The sequence below is a fragment of the Mastigoproctus giganteus genome, chromosome 5, assembly GCF_048544385.1.
Source record: "Mastigoproctus giganteus isolate SK-2022 chromosome 5, ASM4854438v1, whole genome shotgun sequence".
NCBI lineage: Eukaryota > Metazoa > Arthropoda > Arachnida > Uropygi > Thelyphonidae > Mastigoproctus > Mastigoproctus giganteus.
Window position 1 is genome coordinate 208,954,010 of NC_143579.1, and position 19,736 is coordinate 208,973,745.

The 19,736-nt window shown below is 35.7% G+C and overlaps 1 protein-coding gene across 1 annotated transcript in view; it reads left to right on the forward strand.

Annotated features, from left to right (window-relative positions):
• Positions 1–19,736, forward strand: part of LOC150086055 (DNA (cytosine-5)-methyltransferase 3A-like) — a 233,524-nt gene that overhangs the window by 208,938 nt on the left and 4,850 nt on the right. Inside the window, exon 13 of the mRNA XM_090373678.1 lies at positions 17,903–17,972. Within this exon, the coding sequence (XP_090229804.1) occupies positions 17,903–17,961 (59 nt within the window). The 3' untranslated portion in view covers positions 17,962–17,972. The remainder of the gene's footprint in view (positions 1–17,902; positions 17,973–19,736) is intronic.

Consider the following 19,736-nt stretch of genomic DNA (forward strand, 5'->3'; position numbering starts at 1 on the left):
TTTTTTTACTGTTGAATACACCATGAATTGTCAAACTAATAGAGCAAGCTTATCTGCGAAAAGATCTAAACCTCCCAAACACTTCCTAATTCATTTCACAACTATACGTGGTCTCAATTCTGATCTTAACAATGGCCATTTCAACTTGCAGTCTGCCAAACCCCAAGTACTTTTTCTGACAGAATCTCAGTTATCGGTTGATTCAACTACTGCTCATCTCAGATGCCCAAATTATTCACTGTATGATTCCTTTCGCCTCAAAGGTGGTACTTGTGCATATGTCTGTTCTGATATTCCCTTTAAGAGACTTTACAATTTGGAATCTACTCTCTTTGATCTTCTTTGGCTTAAAATCTCTCTACCTCATTGTGTAAAATTCATCTGTTGTCTCTACCATTTTCCCAACTCCACTAATCACTTGGAGATCTTTGACTTCCTCTCTTTGCAACTTGACTTTCTCCAGTCCAATTTCCTAACAGTGAGGTAATTTTCCTTGGTGATTTTAATGTTCACAACTCCAGCTGGCTTCCGTTTTATAGTCACACTGAACCAGCTGGTCGAGATGCTGAGACTTTTGCAATTACTAATGACCTAGCACAGATGGTTCATTTACCTACAAGAATACCAGACAATCCTAATCATACAGCCAATACGCTTGATCGTTTTCTCACAAACAACCCTTCTAAGTATACAGTCGAAGTGAGAGGTCCTTTAGGCACTTCAGATCACAACTTGGTGATTGTCTCTTCTCCAATGGAGCCTTTATCTCATGGCTATTCCCAACCTTGTACTGTTTGGCATTACAAGAATGCAAAATGGGATGACCCGAGATTTTTTTTCTTCTTTTCCTTGGTCGGATTACTGTTTCAAAACTTCTGATGTCAACGTTTGCTCAGATCGTGTCAGTGAAATTATTCTTGCAGGAATGGAATCCTTTATCCCACACTCCACTTTAAAATCTCGTCCTTTATCTAAACCTTGGTTTTCCAATAAATGTACTAAGGCAGTTCAAGAGAAGAATGTTGCATATCATAATTGGCTTGTTTCTAATTCTTCAGTTTCATTTTCTACATACACCGAAGCTCGCAACAATTGTAAAGCAGTTATTAATCAATGCAAACTAGAGTTTGAACAGGCTAAGAGTAGAAAACTTGCTTCTTGCCCTAATGGTAGCCGAGCATTCTGGTCCCTTGGCAAAGCTATTGGCCGCAGCTTTTGCCCATCTCTGCTCCCACCACTGTCCAAACCAGATGGTTCTGTTATCAATTCAGCCAAGGATAAAGCTGACCTGTTAGCATCCCATTTTTCTTCCAACTCATATATTAATGATCTTGGTAAAGCACCTCCCACCATTCCCAACACGCTCCATTCAATGCCTCCTGTGGTCTTCCGTCAAAAATGATGTCAGAAGGATTTTGACGAATCTTGATGCTAAGAAAGCTCCAGGTCCCAATGGTATTTCTCCACTTGTTCTCAAAACCTGTGCTCCTGAACTTACTCCTATTCTTTGCCGCCTTTTTTCACTTTCTTATTCCAAAGGTGTTTTTCCTTCTGCTTGGAAATTTGCCCATATCTAGCCAGTTCCTAAAAAGGGTGACAAATCCCTCCCATCCAATTATTGTCCCATTGCATTTACTTCTACTCTTTCTAAAGAATGGAGAAATCAATTAACCACCAACTCTTAAACTATCTAGAAACCTTCCGTCTGGTCAACGATCGCCACTATGGATTCCGTCAGTGTTGATCCACTGGTGATGTTCTGGCTTCATCATCATCAGCCATTTTCAATCCACTGCAGGATGAAGGCCTCTCCAGCAACTTTCCAGTACCTTCTGTTTTGAGCACTGGCCATCCATTTACTACCCACAAACTCATGAATTTCATCTATCCATCTCCGCCTTTGTCTTCCAGGTTTTCTTCTAGCTCCTCTTGGATACTTGGATGTTCTGGCTTATGTTACTCATTTTTGGACTAATTCAGTGGAAAGGTTCGGTGAAACACAAGTAGTTGCTCTTGTCATCTCAAAGGCTTTCGATCGTGTTTAGCATGAAAGTCTTCTAAACAAACTTCCATCTTATGGTTTGCCAACTGTTTTTAGTAATTGGTTATTCAGTTTTCTCTCTGATCGCTCACTGAGGGTGATGGTAGATGGCTCTCTGTCTTCTAACTTCTCCACTAATGCCAGTGTCCCCCAAGATTCAGTTCTTTCCTCCACTCTTTTCCTCTTGTATATTAATGACCTTCCATTGACTGCAAATCCTATCCATAGTTTTGTCGATGATAGCACATTGCATTCCACTTTCCATTTTGAGAAACCTTGCCCTGTTCAATCAGCTTCAACTACTCGAAAATCTGCTACCAATTCCTTAAATGCCGATCTTCAGGTAATTCTCCAGTGGGGCAAAGACAACTTAGTTGATTTCAACCCTTCTAAAACTCAGTCTTGTCTTATATCTCGCAAAAAGGATTCTTCTGCTCCTATGCTTATCTTTAGTGACACTCCGATTTCTAGGCAAAATGATATATCTCTTTTGGGGATTACCCTGACTTCTAATCTCTCTTGGCACAAGCACATTCCAAATATTTCTTCCTCTGCATCTAAAAAACTTGGTTTTCTCTTTCGCTCTCGGCATTACTTTTCTTCCGGACAGCTGCTCACTCTGTATAAATCGCAAATCCACCCTGCCATGGAATATTGTTCCCACGTCTGGGGTGGTTCCCTCCAAACCTCTCTCAGGTTCTTGATTCCATTCAGAAGAGGGCAGTTAGGTTAATTAATGATTCATCTCTAACAGAGTCTCTCCACTCACTGGCTCATAGACGTAGTGTTTCTGCTGCATGCCTCTTTTACAGATACATCCATGGTCACTGTTATTCTGAATTGGCTTCTATAATTCCTGCTCTCTCTTTCAAAACAGTCCGAACATGTGCCGCCGCCAGCCAATGTCCATTTACTGTCCAACTTCAAACTCACAGAACCAACTTTTCATCTTCCTCATTTATTCATTCAACTGCTGTTTTCTGGAAGAACCTTCCTTCATATGTATTTCCTGAAAATTACAGTCTACAGAAGTTCAAGTCCAATGTCAACAAATATCTTCTTTCGCCTTCTCAACCTGCAACCCAAGCACGGTAGTAAGTACTATAGGTTGTAATATGTCTCTTGTTTGGGGTTTACATAAAAAAAAAAAAAAAACCTCCTAAATTTTATCTGTCCTTCTCCCTTGTTGTAGTAATAGTGATGCAAGAAAGCAAGCATATGAGCTTATGCAGCATCAGCCAAAAAAAAAAAAAAAAAAAAATTTACACAACAATTCCCTCTAAATGTTTGTCCAGTTCCTCCTTAAATTTATTTAACATATCAACTTCCGCAACGACAGAGGGAAGTGTGTTTCAGTAATTGACCACCCGTTGGCTAAAAGCAAATTTCCACACATCTATTCTATATTTGTCTTTCCTCAATTTGAATTTATGCTCCCTTAGGTTCGTAATCTGAACAAGTGGAAGAATCCCATCAGAATTTAGCGTGCTCAACCCATTCAAGGTCTTATGCACCCCAGTGAGATCACCTCGCAGGTGCCTAGTCTCTAGCCACTGCAATTTGCAGAACTTAAGCATCTCTTGGTAAGAGGATCCCTTCATTTCCCTCACCAATCTTGTTGCCCTTCTCTGTACACGCTCAAGAAAATCTACATCCTTCCTAAAATGAGGCCTCCAGACCTGTACGCAGTACTCAAGGCGTGGCCTGACCATTGCCTTTTACAGAAGGACAGTCACCTCCTTTTTCCTGCTAGCAAAATTCCTGTATATCATGACAAAACCCCAAGACCTGCCCTGGCAGCCTGTCTGCATTTCTCAGAAAACTTAATATCTGACTGCACAATTACTCCGAGGTAATTGTGCAGATTTTCTTCCAAGTTTTCTTCTAGCTCCTCTTGGGTACCATTCTGTTATTTTCTTAGTCCATCTGTCACCATGTCTTCGAGCTATGTGTCCTGCCCAAGACCATTTTAGTTATTTAGTTTTGATTAGAATGTCCTTTACTTGAGTTTGTTGCCTAATCCATGTGTTTTTCTCCTTATCTAACAGTCTGATTCCCAATATAATTCGTTCCATTCTTCGCTGTGTAGTTCTCAGCTTCTCTTCCATTCTTTTGGTGAGTGCCCAAGTTTCAATTCCATAATCATGGTGGAGAGTATACATTGGTTCATTATTTTACGTTTCAGAGAAATTGGGATATTGCTCCTCAGTATGTGATTATATTTCCTGAATGCTATCCGTCCAAAATTTACTCTTCTCTTGGCTTCCAGCCATTTATCATTCTTACAGCTAATGGCTTGTCCCAGATAAGTATATGACTCCACCTTTTCAATTACTGCTCCTTCAATCATTATTTCCCTTTCTGTGGTATACTTGTTCATCATTACTTTTGCTTTAGTCCAAAATCCTTACTAACTCTTCATAACTGATTAAGATTTTCCTCTAATTTTTTAGGATCATGGCTTATGACCACAATGTCATCTGCAAATCCTAAATGGTTTAGGTATTCTCCATTCACATTGACTCCTTTCTGCGACCAGTCTAATTTCCTGAAAACTTCCTCAAGGGCAGTAGTAAACAACTTCGGGGATATTGTGTCTCCTTGTCGAATTTCTTTCTTAATTTTAAATTTACTACTGTCTTTGTTTAGTCTAATAAAGGAGGTAGCACTCTCATATATTTTCTTCAAAATCATAATACAGTCAGTCCTCGTATAGCACGATAGTTGTGTTCCTAGAAACCCTCGTGTAATGCAAAATTGTGCAATATAAACAACAGGCTCTATGGGAAAAATAGGGTTAGGTGCCGACCACCCAAGATTGAACACACATTTGTAACCAAACAAAATAAAACATTACCAAACACAATAAATAATCGTAATAAAATATTGCTAATGCTTTTGCTTCTATCATAAGCAAACTTGTTTTTTGTTTGATTTTCTATCCAAACAGATGACAGCCGTTGCATCTCTTTCAGTTATTTGTGTCTTAATCTAATGGATTTTAATTACACTTTGAGTTGTTCCTGCTATGAAAGTTGTTTTTATTTTCTCTGCATTCTTTGTAATTCTCAGCGTTGCCTCATTTAGGTCTGTAGCACGTGCAATATCACATGGTCTTTCATTTCGCTCAAAGTGTTTCATAGTTTCATATTTTTTCGCTATCGACAGTGGCGGACTGGCCATAAGCCTTACCGAGGAAACCCCATTGGGCCGGGGGCCAGTGTGATTTTGGCCATAAACCGTAGTATGAGGCCACTATAAATTTTCATGGGTAAGAACTTTTGACCCAGTCTGCCTCTGTTTATCGATATTGCTTTTTTTTCCTCTCTGAATCTGCAGTGTCTTCACCAGAATGCTTTCTTTTCACACCTTTTAAATATTTTACTCATTTTTAGGGAATAAAGCACAATTACAAAACGAGGAGGCACGCTTGATACATATAAACAAAGCTGCGAGCGTGTGGCAATTGAATAAACAACACCGTAAAGGCAGAGATACACTATTAACACCTCACATTTTACTAAAGCACATTTCTAGGGGTTACTACCATAAAACAATAAAAACAATTTCCACTTGCGTTTCTGCTAGTGGAATCTGTTATAAACTGGTAGTAAACTCGATCTAATTGCATTTATGATTATACCGATAGCTGGAATTGTGTTGGTTTTTACGTTATTATGGTGAAATGTGTTTCCCCTTCACAGGGGCTCACATCTAGTGAGTATGGGCTTGGCAAACCCAGTGTCCTAAGCTGGATATCATCATTCTTCTCTTTCATGGTGATTCCATTCTACTTCTGACTCTCTCTCTCTCTCTCTCTCTCTCTCTCTCTCTCTCTCTCTCTCTCTCTCTCTCTCTCTCAGGGTAATGAGGGATTTTTTTTTTTTTTGGCTTGTGCAGCATAAGCCTCAGGCTTCCTTGCATCATATGGCTAATAATAATAATAATAATAAAAAAACACATAAATACGTTTTCAGTATTTTCTCTTCATTCCTATCGTGTTGCGTTCAGTTGGGGGTGATTCCGCGTTCGACTGCCATTTCTTGTAAACACCAAGGCGAATCATGCATAATCGAATTTGGTTCGTGTTATATAAGATATCGTTCTCCTATTTATAAATCGTGTATGATCGAATTCTTGTAATGTAAACACGTGTTATACGAGGAATGACTGTATATGGGGTATCTATACCTTATCTTTCCAGTGCCCGAAACATTGCCATATGCTGTATAGAGCCAAATGCCTTTTTATAATCCACAAATGCCAGGCATAATGGTGTTTTTTAGTTCATTTGCTTTCTCCATTAGCTGTGATATTACGTGAAGGAGATCCATGGTTGAGAATCCTGTCCTAAAGCCAGCTTGCTCTTTCAGTTGATTCTCATCAAGTATTCTTTCTAATCTGCTAGGAATGATCCCTGTGAACAACTTGTAGATGTGGGATAACAAGGTAATTGGTCTATAATTTCCAATTTCTGATTTATCTCCTTTCTTATGCAGCAAAACTATGATTGCATTATCCCACTCCTTAGGCGTCACACCTTTTCTAATGCATTTTGTGAAAAGTCTTGCCAGTTTTTTGCATCATGTCTCTTCCTCCTAATTTTAACAACTCTACAGTAACTTCATCTTCCCCCGGGGCTTTCTGATTCTTCATTTTCTTCAATGCATGTTCTACCTCATCAGGAAGGATATCAGGTATGTCGTTCATTCGGAATGATGTTAAGTCCTTATACCTCTTAGAAATCCTGAGTAGTAGTCTTTGACACCCATGGTGATGTACTTTTGAATTCTAAAATGTTGTTTTTTAAATCTTTATGGACCAGAAAGCCAACTCCACCTTCGTTCCTTTCACTATTTCCATTGGTGTACAGCTGATTTCCACTTGATAAACTTATAAGTGATTAATTTCTTCTTGTTTCAGCCAAACCGATGATATTCCAATTCACATTTTCTCATTCCTTTTCCAGCTCTAAAATCCTGTCTTCACCAGTGACAGAATATAACTGTTAATTTCACTTAAATGGTAAAAAATCATAAAAATAATAATTTCAGCATGATAACCCTTTCTATTCCTTACTCTTACACTTGTGGTCTGCTTTGTGGATCACATGTATTTCAGGATACATATTGAAGTTAGCATCTCTATTTTTTATCTGCTAATCTTGAAAAACTGTACTATTAAGGAAAAAAAGAGTGATTTATTTCAAAATATCAATACTTAAAAAATGTTATACAGTAGAGCATCAGTTATCTGGAATAATTGATGTCAGACCTCTTCTGGATAGCCAAATTTTCCTGATAATCGAACCAGAAAATTTTCCAGATAATTTTTCTGGTAAAATTAAATAAATTTAATTTACCTTACGATTAAATTAAATATGATTAATTAAATAAAATTATAAACCAATCTCAGAAAACAGAAACATCCATCCAGGCATTTTTATGATTTTTATACAAAACAAGAAAATTAGAAAGATTTTTAAATGCACTCGGTTTTTTCGACTTACCGATAACGAGCATCTACAATCTGTGTGTCCCAGTGGCATTTGCACACATAGCAATTGTAACTTGCTCTTTTCTTGTCTTAAAACTTGTTGCAGGTATTTCTCTTTTAGTGGCTATGGTTTTTGTCGGTAATTCTTTCCATAATAAACCCGTCTCATCAACATTATAAATGTTTTCTTTCTCATTATTTGCTATAACTAACTGAAGCAAACTTACTTTTCAAAGGACACTGCTGCTGATTTGTCTACAGAAAGTTTCTTGCCTTGAATAAGTTGCAAAGTTTTTCAGCCAACCTGTGCATGCCTTAAAATCTTCATTACCTATTAATTTTCGATTAAAATCCAATGCTTTTTCACACAACATTGGGCCAGACACTGGTTCGCCTCAACTTGACTCTGAAGAAAACAAAAAAAATAAAGTGAGTGCAATCTCTAAAGCAGCATTTTCAGATTTCACCATCATCTTTTTCCTGCTAGATCCTCCTTCACTATCCATAATCTACACAAATTCTGTTATAGCATTGGAATTTTTGTTGATGTCATAAATTGTTGAAGTCCCCAAATCAAACGCTTTGGAGAGATTTCTTAAATTTTCACCTTTTATAATTCTATTAATAATTTCCAATTTTCATTGCAGTGTTAAAACTACACGTTTTCTTTTCATTCACATTTTACCGTTAAAAATTGAGAAGAAAAATAAATCACACAGTTTCGGGCTGATATTCTTACCGAATCTGGAGCTAAACTCATCTGAAATTCCTAGTAGTCTCTGTGATATTTTTCTAAAGCACATTTCTGAAGGTCACATAGAATTCTAGAGGTCACAACCATAAACCAATAAAAACAATTTGCAGTTTTTGGTTTATTGAGCTTTTTGTTTGTACAATCTGTTATAAACAGGTAGTAAACTTGATATTTTGCTTATTATAATCAAAATTAAATTTGCAAACTTTACTGCTGTACCGGAGCTTACTGTACTGCTGTCAGTAAAAAAAGAGAAGAAAGATCAGCCTTACAAATTATTCCAGATAACTGATGTTCCAGATAACCAATATTCTACTGTATATTTATTAACTGTAATAAAAATGCAAAAATTTAATTACATCTTTACAAATGTAGCATTAATCCATTTTAGCACTCACAGCAGAATTAATCTCCTAATCAAAAACAAGTTATGATATGATATCTTCCCAGCTCATTTCATGCATATACATATCCTTTGTATGAAAACTTAAAAATTTTGATGCACTCTGAACAGAATAGCTGTTTGTTGTTTAATACATCTATATAATATTGGTGTAAAAACACCATAGACAACTCTTAAAGGAAAACTATGATAGTAGTGTGAGAGGCATCATTTCAACTGTATCTCATATTGTGCTTCTCCTTCACAACAACTTGCCATGTTACAAGTTACCTCAAATAAGTAACACTTCACTAATAGAGAAGACTATTGTTACTTATTCTCAGTGGGCACCACCACCCAGACAGCACCGTTTCAAGGCTTGTTGGCCTTTCATTGGTGGGGGCAGGCACCCCCTGGTATTGTAAACACGACAACCCAGTTGTGAAGATAATTCTACAATATGAGAGATGCCAAAAGGTGAATGTGATAATGTTTACTTAAGATTAAATGCAACTAGGCACAACATTTTAAGAGTTATAATTATCTATGTAATATCGGTGTAAAAACACCATAGACAACGCTTAAAGGAAAACTACGATAGTAGTGTGAGAGGCATCATTTCAACTGTATCTCATATTGTGCTCCTCCTTCACAACAAGTTACCATGTATTGCACTATCTTGAATAAGTAACGCTTCACTAATAGAGAAGACTGTGGTTACTTATTCTCAGTGGGCGCCACCACCCATACGGCACCATTTCAAGGCTTGTTGGCCTTTCAATGGTGGGTGGGCAGGCACCCTGGTATTGCAAACATCTTTTGGCATCTCTCATAGTGAGAGATTATTTTCACAACTGGGTTGTCATGTTTGCAATACTAGGGTGCCTGCCCACCCACCCACCAATGAAAGGCCAACAAGTTTTGAAACGGTGCCATCTGGGTGGTGGTGTCCACTGAGAATAAGTAACAATAGTCTTCTCTATTAGTGAAGCGTTACTTATTTGAGGTAGTGCAATATATGGTAACTTTGTTGTTGAAGGAGGAGCATAATATGACATACAGTTGAAACGATGCCTCTCACACTACTATCGTAGTTTTCCTTTGAGTTGTCTATGGTGTTTTTACATCAATATTATATAGATAATTATAACTCTTAAAATATTATGCCTAGTTGCATTTAATCTTGTTTAATACACAGATATATGTCCCTATCTGGTGGTGTCACTATTTTTTTTTCCTCAAGGTGCCACTTTACACATAACACAAACCAAACCACAGCTTCTGCATTATACTCAAATAGCAGTCTTTGCATAAATCAGGATACTTGCCCATACTATATATATTTCATTTGTGATAAGTGTTAAATGTACAATGCAATGATAAAATTAAGTACAGTCATCCCCCAATTTGCATGGAAGTTACGTTCCGGGAAAACAGTGCTCAGTCCAAATCCGCGCAATGTGAAACGTAGTTTATATGACATAATGGGGGTTCCATACCTGTACACAAAAAAAAAATTGTCTTCATTCGATAAGAAAAAAAAGAAAAAAAAATTAGAAACTTGTCCATAAAATTACCTCCAGATTTTCAATCTAAATTCATTGCTTCTTTGTCGCTGTTTTTCTGTGATAAACTTGCAATAGTGTCCAGCACTTTTTGAAAAAAATTAGTTAAATTTGTTTGCTTAGAAGCACGCTGTTTTTCTCTATAAATTTCTTCATAAGGAACTAAAGATAAAGTTCTGCAAATTAGGATCCATGTCCAGAGCTCCTTGGCTAAGCTGGTTTTCAAGTCTTAAAAACTCAGCTGATCTCTTCGTGGTCAAATGTTTGTGTGCATCTTCTTCATTTTTATCATTTTTGTCATCTGCACATTGCAAAAAAATATCGTCCACTAATAATTGTTCTCTATGAGATTCGAGGACTTCTGTGATATCTGCTGGTTCCGGTTCTTCAAATCCCTCTCTGCTAATCATTTTACCAATTCTTAGAATCTCAACTTCCTCCGGCATTTCGACTGTGGCTTCTTTAGTGCAGCTTTTTCCACACTACATTCATTGTTGAGTTCTTAACTTCACCCCATGCAAATTCAATATTTTTTACAGCATCAAGAATGTTATAATTCTACCAATAATCTTAAATTGAAAGACTGCCTATTCCATCAGTAGCTTCTACCAATAAAAGATCTTCATCAGTAGCTTCTACCAGTAAAAAACATCTTCTTAGGTAATAAAGTTTAAAGAAAGCAATAACATCTTGGTCCATCAGCTGAATTAACGAACTAGTATTCGCTGGAGGAAAGGTAACTTTCACATTTGGATGCAGATCAGACAAATGTGCAGGATGACTGGGTGCATTGTCAAGAATGAGCAAGATTTTGAATGCTATGTTCTTTTTCAGGCAATATCTTTTTGTTTTAATGCAAAAGCAATTTAAAAACCATTCCTCGAAGATTTTAGCTCTCATCCAGGCTTTTTTTGCTCGATTTCCAATGAACTGGTAAGGAGCTTTGTGATATTCCTTTAAATAAATGGTTTTCAACCTTATTTTAATAACGGCACCCCTAAGTAATTTATTTTATTTTGTGGCACCCCTACTCAGTCTAATATTAAAAAAATATGTTATATGATAGTCATTACAATAATATAACTATAAACAAAATTACAATTCATAATACAAATTATATATATACTTATATAATAATTTTATTCTTTATTGTACTAAATAAACATCAATTATAGATCACCAGAAAAGTAAATAGCTACCATACACCTTTTTATAATGAAAAAAATATATAAATAAATAAGTTTAAGTAACTTAAACCCAAATTACACGGCACCCCCATTGAAAACCATTGCTTTAAAAGCACGAAGATTTTCTGACGTATAAATTAGCAGCAGTTTACACTTAAAGTCACCCTCTGCATTACCACATAACAAAAGTGTTAACCTATCTTTTGCAGCTTTGAAACTTGGGGTGGTTTCAAGTGCACGAGATGAAAAATTTTGCTCATGTCAATATGTTGTGAAGTTTTCCTTTTACAGTACCATCTTCAAGCCAAAGCTGTCAAAGGTTTCAAGGTTATTGGATGCAGTCATAAATTTCCTTAGTTTGTCTTCAGATTCTGAAAACAGCCTTATTATTACCACCTAAGGCAGCGGTTCCCAACCGGTGGTTTATAAACCCCCAGGGGTTCACCAAAGTGTTCCAGGGGTTTGCACTAAAAATTCTGTAATAACATCTGCTTAGATTGGAGACAACCTACTTGGAAACCACCCTTCCCTGTTGACGTTGCGTGCTTCTATTTTATTAGTACAGTTGCCCTCAATGCTGAAACCGGCTACAGCCAGTGCCACCTTAAGAACATCATCAATATTATCAAGGTGGTGCTGCTACAGTTAGTCTGGCTGGTGTGGGAATACACACAGAGAACCACTGCCCTAGTGCAATCTCCTCCCACATAAGGTACCCTGGCCCTATGCTTTTAATCCCCTGGAGCTAGTCGCCTTCCCCACTCCTCTCTGTTTCCATTTTTAACAGGCCCCCTTCTCTATGGTATGCTCTTATTTAACTACATCCTGACCCACCTTTCTTCGGTATTTCTTTATGCACTCCTTCCTTTATTTTATATTTATTTTTTTTTATCTCTGTCAGCCGACCATGGCAGAGGCCTGTCAGAATATAATATGCAACCTGGCTTTATATAATATGCAACTTTATATAATATGCAACGCCTTTCAGTATTGGTGGTGGGCAATGTAGGATCCCACTAGGGGCCTTGCGGCCAGGTAGCCAGAGACACAGCAACAGAACATAACACTACTCTGGCACAAATCAGACATTACACCTTTTCTGGCTTTTACAGAGGTTCTGTACTTCTTCATAAAGCACCATGGCACAGATGTGGGAAACCACTGGTGGCACCTTCCACAAAATACTATGCCAATATGCTTAGATCTACATAGGCATATTTTTGTAAACTACAAAATAGTAAAAGATTGCAAACAAAAGAAACCACATCTCCCACAATTCCTTATAATTAGTTTACTATTTTACAGTAATCATGTTAAAAATATTTTAACAAAGACCATTGTTATGTATAGGCACTTAATAATAATTTTATATTATTATGCATTATCGCTTATAAAAACTTAGTACTGGAAGTAGTTTATGATAAAAATTCAGAACTGTTATACATTTTCAGATAATATGAGCTTCGTGGTTCACGATTAAAATACAGGCAGTTCCGCTTTATGAGTTTTCACTTTACAAGTTCCCGGGTTTACGAGGTTTTTTTTCAAGTATCAAATATGAACAAAATCGAAAATATGAACATTAATTGCAAAAAATTAATGTTAAACATTCATAAATACTGCATTTCAAATCATGCTTGTAGCTATACAATAGTGTACCCCTGCTTTACGATATTAATCCACTGCAGAGACACCATCGTATCGTGAAAATATAATGTGAACACTGTTTTTTGGTAATTCGTTCCACGACCTCGGAAGTTAAAATTTTCTCTATATAACTCTCTGAAAGGTAATTTTTATAGTGTAAATTGTATTAGTTACCAATTCAAATCATTAAAATGCATTACACTTTCATCGTTATCATTTGTATAAGAATCAGTTTCGAATGCCTTTGTGATATTTTTCTAAAACACATTTCTGGAGGTCACGACCATAAAACAATAAAAATAATTTGTACTTTCCGGTTTATTGGCTTTCCTGTTACTTACTGCAAGCAATTATAAATGGGTAGTAAACTCCATGTTACTGCATTTGTGAAAATACCGATAGCCGGAATTGTGTGAGTTTTTACGTTATTATGGTGAAATGCGTTTGCCCTTTACTGAAATCTTCAATCGTATAAAAACCATATATAAATTTTCAGAATCTTCTCTTCATTCCTTTTTTTTTTTTTTTTTTTTTTAAGCTTCATAAACTTGTTACTCCGTGCAAATCATGTTAGTTGCAATTTGTGCGTTCCATTAAAAAATGCTTATGCATGCTGTTGAAATTTATGGCTTGTGCCGAGCCAATAACGAGTGATCAATGAGTGTGCATTTAGTCGATGATGATAATGAAGAATAAACATTTTTTAATGTTTGTAAACTATAAATAATTTCTTTATTATTATAATTTGCTTGATTGTACAGGCTACGTTTTCATTGCTTTGGATAAATCAATCATTGTTTAAACAAACTAATTAGATAACTAATTTCATTGTTGAGAACGTAACCCCTACTTTTAACATTATGTATATGGAGAAATAAATTCCCACTTTACGAGTTTTTGCTTTACGAGCACCCACTAGGAACGAATTAACTCTTAAAGTTGGGAACTGCTGACCTAAGGACTCTCAGGGAGGTAGTTATTCGGAGGCAGCATGAGAAAAGCACCCATGTAAACACACAACCTTCTTCAAGCCTATGCCTTTTTAAATGAATTACAGTAGCAGAGAGTTCCAGGTAAGCAGGGGTCAGTAGGGTACCATCTGAACCTCCAGAAAAGATACTCAAGAGCCTTTCAGACCCTGAATAAGCTTTAGACAAAGTTTCCCACCATGCATCATGGCAAAAGTTCAAGCTCTTCTTTACTACACAACTTTTTTTCTTTTTTTTTTTCTATTTCGAATGCATACTAGACTAGACAACTGTTGAGTGCAGTAAAATCAGTATTAAATTTTTTAATATATTTATTTCATGGTATGGCAGTTTGGAAACCATATGCATTTCTTTCAAATTTAATGGACATTCACCATTAGCAGAGAGGGCTTATACCCATATAGCCATTAAATACAGGTTTTATTGTGTGAGAAAACTTGCATACCAACTCTGACTATTTTTGCTGTTGGCTGTATTCTGTGGATCAGGAATGTTGCAGCCACATGATGTGATATATATGAATGGAATAGAATAGGCATTTCTTAATAATATAATATTAAGAAATGCCTGTGTCATAATATTTTTGATGTGATTTTTTATGTCATATATGTAGCATTATGTGTATTAAATTGTTTCTTGCAGGATAATCATACCAGTTTCTTAACTTACTTAATTCCATAAAGAATGAATAAGAATTTAATGTGAAAATTAGTTAGAAAATAAGCACTTCAACCTGTGTAAGAGTCCAATCTGTCTTTAATTTCTTAATGGGTTATAGATTATTCTCAGATATTTCGTGGTACTGCCTGTACCACTCATTCAGTGGCAGTAAAAACAGCAGAACAGGCAATTATGGTAATTTAATTACATATTTCAATTCGAAAATTGTAGATCTCTTAAAGTACCATTTATAACTGACACAATATATAACTGACTCAATTTAATTCTGTTTTTAAATCCTAACTTATTCATGCTAACTTAAATTTAAAATTATCATCCAATTTATTCCAACATCAATGCAGATTATAAAAAGGTGAGTATAAAAATAAATTAAATTAAGCTACGCTATTATATTGTGTCAATTACATATTTCTTACTTTTAATATTTGAAATTCTTTACTATTTCCAAATTTGGACTATTAGTTTAATATTTAACCATTAAGTTAAGTCTATATTAATTTTAATAAATAGATAGTGCTAATAGTTGAATAGCAGAACATTGTTTTGAGTAGTAACTTCATCAGTTAATACAAAGTAATAAAAATTAAAATAAAAGTAAGCAACTGTTTACTCAGCTTTTAAAAAATATATATTTCTTTAAAGCAGAGTATTAGAACAGATAAAAGATGTAAATTAAAAATAAAAATAACAGTAATAAGTTCAAAAATATATATAACTCCAAGAAAGAACCTCCCCACTGCTCCTTCTAACATAACCTCTGACCCTCCCACACAATTAAGATGTTCAAAAAGAATAGCTGCTATCTTAAATGATACAATAAATATCTCTATCCTGCAACACTCTTGAAACCAGATTATTAGCTAATTCCCCATCCCCCTGCTTAATACTCTGTAACCTTGTCTCAAGGTAAACTTAACCTGTGATTGGCCCAGGAGACCTTATCCTTGAATTTAATTTTTAAATCACTCTAACCTTAGTTTTATATTACATTATAATGTATAAAAAGAGCTAATTTGTTAACTAGTGTTTTGATATATGAGGCTATACAGACAGCATTTTAAAATGTGAGTACAGTAATACCCCGACTTACGCTACCCCGACTTACGCGAACTCGGAGTTACGCGGTTCTTGATTTTTTTCGTTTGGCAACGCTGCCGCCCACTATCTTCAAGGTCGTTTTTCATATGTTATCGATATACGGTGCGACGGCGGAGAATGAGAGCGAAAGATGAACAAAATTCAACTTTGTTGCTTTTACGTTTTTTATATCAGTGAAGGGGAAACACATTTCACCATAATAACGTAAAAACCAACACAATTCCAGCTATCGGTATAATCGCAAATGCAATTAGATGGAGTTTACTACCAGTTTATAACAGATTTCACTAGCAGAAACGCAACTGGATTTTTATTGTTTTATGGTAGTAACCCCTAGAAATGTGAGGTGTTAATAGTGTATCTCTGCCTTTATGGTGTTGTTTATTCAGTTGCTACATGCGCGCAGCTTTGTTTATGCGTATCAAGCGTGCCTCCTCGTTTTGTAATTGTGCTTTATTCCCTAAAAATGAGTAAAATACTTAATTAAAAGGTGTGAAAAGGAAGCGTCCTGGTGAAGACACTGCAGATTCAGAGAGAAAAAGAAAAGCAATTATCGATAAACAGAGGCGGACTGGATCAAAAATTCTTACCCGGGAAAATTTATAGTGGCCTCATACTATGGTTTATGGCCAAAATCACACCGGCCCACCGGGGTTTCCCCGGTAAGGCTCATGGCCAGTCCGCCTCTGTCGATAGAGAAAAAATATGAAATTGTGAAACGCTTTGAGCGAAATGAAAGACCATGTGATATTGCACGTGCTACAGGCCTAAATGAAGCAACGGCGAAAAGCACATGACAATTGCGAACTTGACAGGTTGAAAATTGAAAAGGGCTTAAAAATTTTAGAAAACATAGACTCCAACGAAGAACGCGTTATAGCTACAAAGCAAGGAATAAAAAAATTATTAGCTTGCTACGAAGAAATTCTGCGTGAAAAAAAGAACGCGCTGTGTCGTCAGACGAATTTGTTAGATTTTATGAAGCCATCGACATCGAAATAACTTTTTTACGTAAGTCATTTGTTTTTTTTAATACATATTTTGTATTAATATGTATAAAGAACTGCAATTTTATTAATATTTTTCTTCTAAACTAGTGTTTTTGTTAGTCCTTGGTCCCAATTAAGCAAAATTTATATGTATTTATATGCAAAGTTGTACCCCGACTTACGCGAATTCGACTTACACGATTTTCGTCGGACCCACCTATCGCGTAACTTCGGGGTATTACTGTATTCATTGTTATTTTAATTTTATTAATTTGTATTATGTAATTGATTGAGTTGTATTTGTAACTGATTAATTGATCTATTCTGGAATTAATATTTTAAATCCATATTTTAATTTTTTTACTTTGTATTAATTAAATAAGCTGCCATCCAAAGTATGGATCTGTTATTCAACTATTAGCACTGTCTGTTTATTGAAATTAATATGGAATTAACTCAATGGTTAACTATTAAACTAATAATCCAAATTAAAAAATAGCAAAGAATTTAACATAAAAGAATGAATTGTGTAATTAAGTTAAAAACTCTGTGTAATTAAATTACCACAGTTGCCTGTTCTGCTGTTTTTACAGTCACTGAAGAAGTGGTATAGGAAGTAGTGTGTTGCATCTGAGAATAATCTGTAACCCTTGCAGAAATTAAAGACAGATTATGCAGGTTGAAGTGCTTATTTTATCACTAATTTCCATTTCTTGATTTACCTGTGCACCATGATGCCTCTAAAAGAACATTTGAGAATTTAATATTTTTCATACAGCCAACCCATAATTATCACAACTTTTCACAGGCTGCATGAAAAGTTATGATTCCCATGCATCAATTGAATTTAATTTAATTTATGTATCATTTGCATTAATGACAGTGAAATGCTGAAAGTTTTTAATATTTGAGAATATTTTGTATAGCTATTTTTAAGGTATTTAGTAAAATAGTTAATTTCTACTTCTTAAGGTGTTTATCCTCAGAAAGATCACTAAATTTTAATTCATAACTGGTACTGATAATACTTAAAAAAGTTAAGTAACTGTTTCCTAATTTAACTTTAAATTTAGTTGCTGTTAAAGATAGTTCCTGTAGATCTCTTCATTGCAAATTCAGCAGGCATTGCTAGTGAAGATCATGGTAAGCTCCTTTTCTTTTCTTTAAACCAGTTTTATATTTTTATTCAGTTTTACAAATGGCAACTAATAATTGAAATCAGCAGTTTTGTAAAAATTAAAAATTAAGATATAATAATTAGTTATCACTTATCTGAGGTGTCATCACTCAGATATAAGGGATGCAGAATTTGAATATGGGGAGTACAATGTGTGCAGAAAGGATAGACAGGATAGTTGGGAGGAGGAATTATGCTGTTAATTAAGAAGCATATAAAATATGTGGCACTGCATCCATTTAACATGGGTGGCCTGTGCAACGTTGAGTCAGTTTGTTGTGACATAATCCCTAGGAAAGCAAAAGTGTGTTATAGGCCTAATGACTCATCTGAGTCATTAGGCCTATAACACTTTGTACGATTGTACAATGAACAATCGTACAAAGAAATGGAGTGGGCAACTAAATCAGAATATCTTATAATGGGGCATTTTAACTTTCCAGATAGTGACTGGAACTTGTGCGTTAGTCACTCACACACCAACAACACTTTTGGGGATTTATTGGATGACTGTTTTCTACAGAAGAATGTTAAAGAGGCAATAAGAGGGAGTAATACACTTGATCTGATTATTAGCAGTGATTATTCATGCATTAAGAATCTGCACCACTTAACCCTTTCATGGATTAACCCGAAATATCTTGTTTTCAGTTTAAAAAGTTATTTGGAACTACACGAAATATCTCGGGGTACCATAATACCCGAAGCAAACAATAATATCCCCAAATTTAGGACTAAAACATATTTTCTTGGGCATTTATCTGGCTAATTTTGCGTTAGCCAGATAAATCTTGAGATTTCTCAGGATTTTCTTACGCCTGGCAGCAAACAACTGGCTTTCATTTTACTTATATTATACAGCAATGTAAGAACAGTAGCACATGTTCCTGTTCTGCCAGTAAGCAAAATATAATTTGCTGTCCTAAATGCAGAATACTGAACCCACAAAAATAATATTGAAAAATATTTCGGCGTCCTCTTGAGCTGCTGCTTGTAAGTGATGCTTACATCGCCTATCCATTTGGGGCGGCCTTTTGTCAGAATGTAGTTAGTTTGCGATTATTGCTTGTCGTGGGAGGTTACTGCTTGTGCGTTCCACTTGGTTTTTTAAATTTATTATTTAGTTGGACTTTAGAAAGTCAAGTTGCAAAGAGAGGAAGTCAAAGAGCTCCAAGTGATTAGTGGAGTTGGGAGAACTGTAGAGACAACAGATGAATTTGACACAATGAGGTAGAGAGATTTTAAGCCAAAGAAGATCAAAGAGAGGAGATTCCAAATTTCCAAGTCTCTGACAGGGAATATCAGAACGGACATATGCAAAAGTACCACCTTTATGGCGAAAGGAATCATACAGCGAATAATTTGGGCATCTGAGATGAGCAGTAGTTGAATCAACCGATAACTGAGATTCTGTCAGAAAAAGTACATGGGGTTTGGCAGACTGCAAGTGGAAATGGACATCGTTGAGATTAGAATTGAGACCACGTATATTTGTGAAATGAATTAGGAAGTGCTTGGGAGGTTTAGATCTTTTCGCAGATAAGTTTGCTCTATTAGTTTGACAATTCATTGTGTATTCAATAGTAAGTAAAAGTGGGTGAGACATGCTGTATGAACTAATGAAATTTTTGGATATGGCGTACATGTGGTAAGAATATACCCAGATCCTTGACATAACGTGGCCTCACCAATGCTCCCCGCATACACACTACTCGGACTCCTTCCAGTCA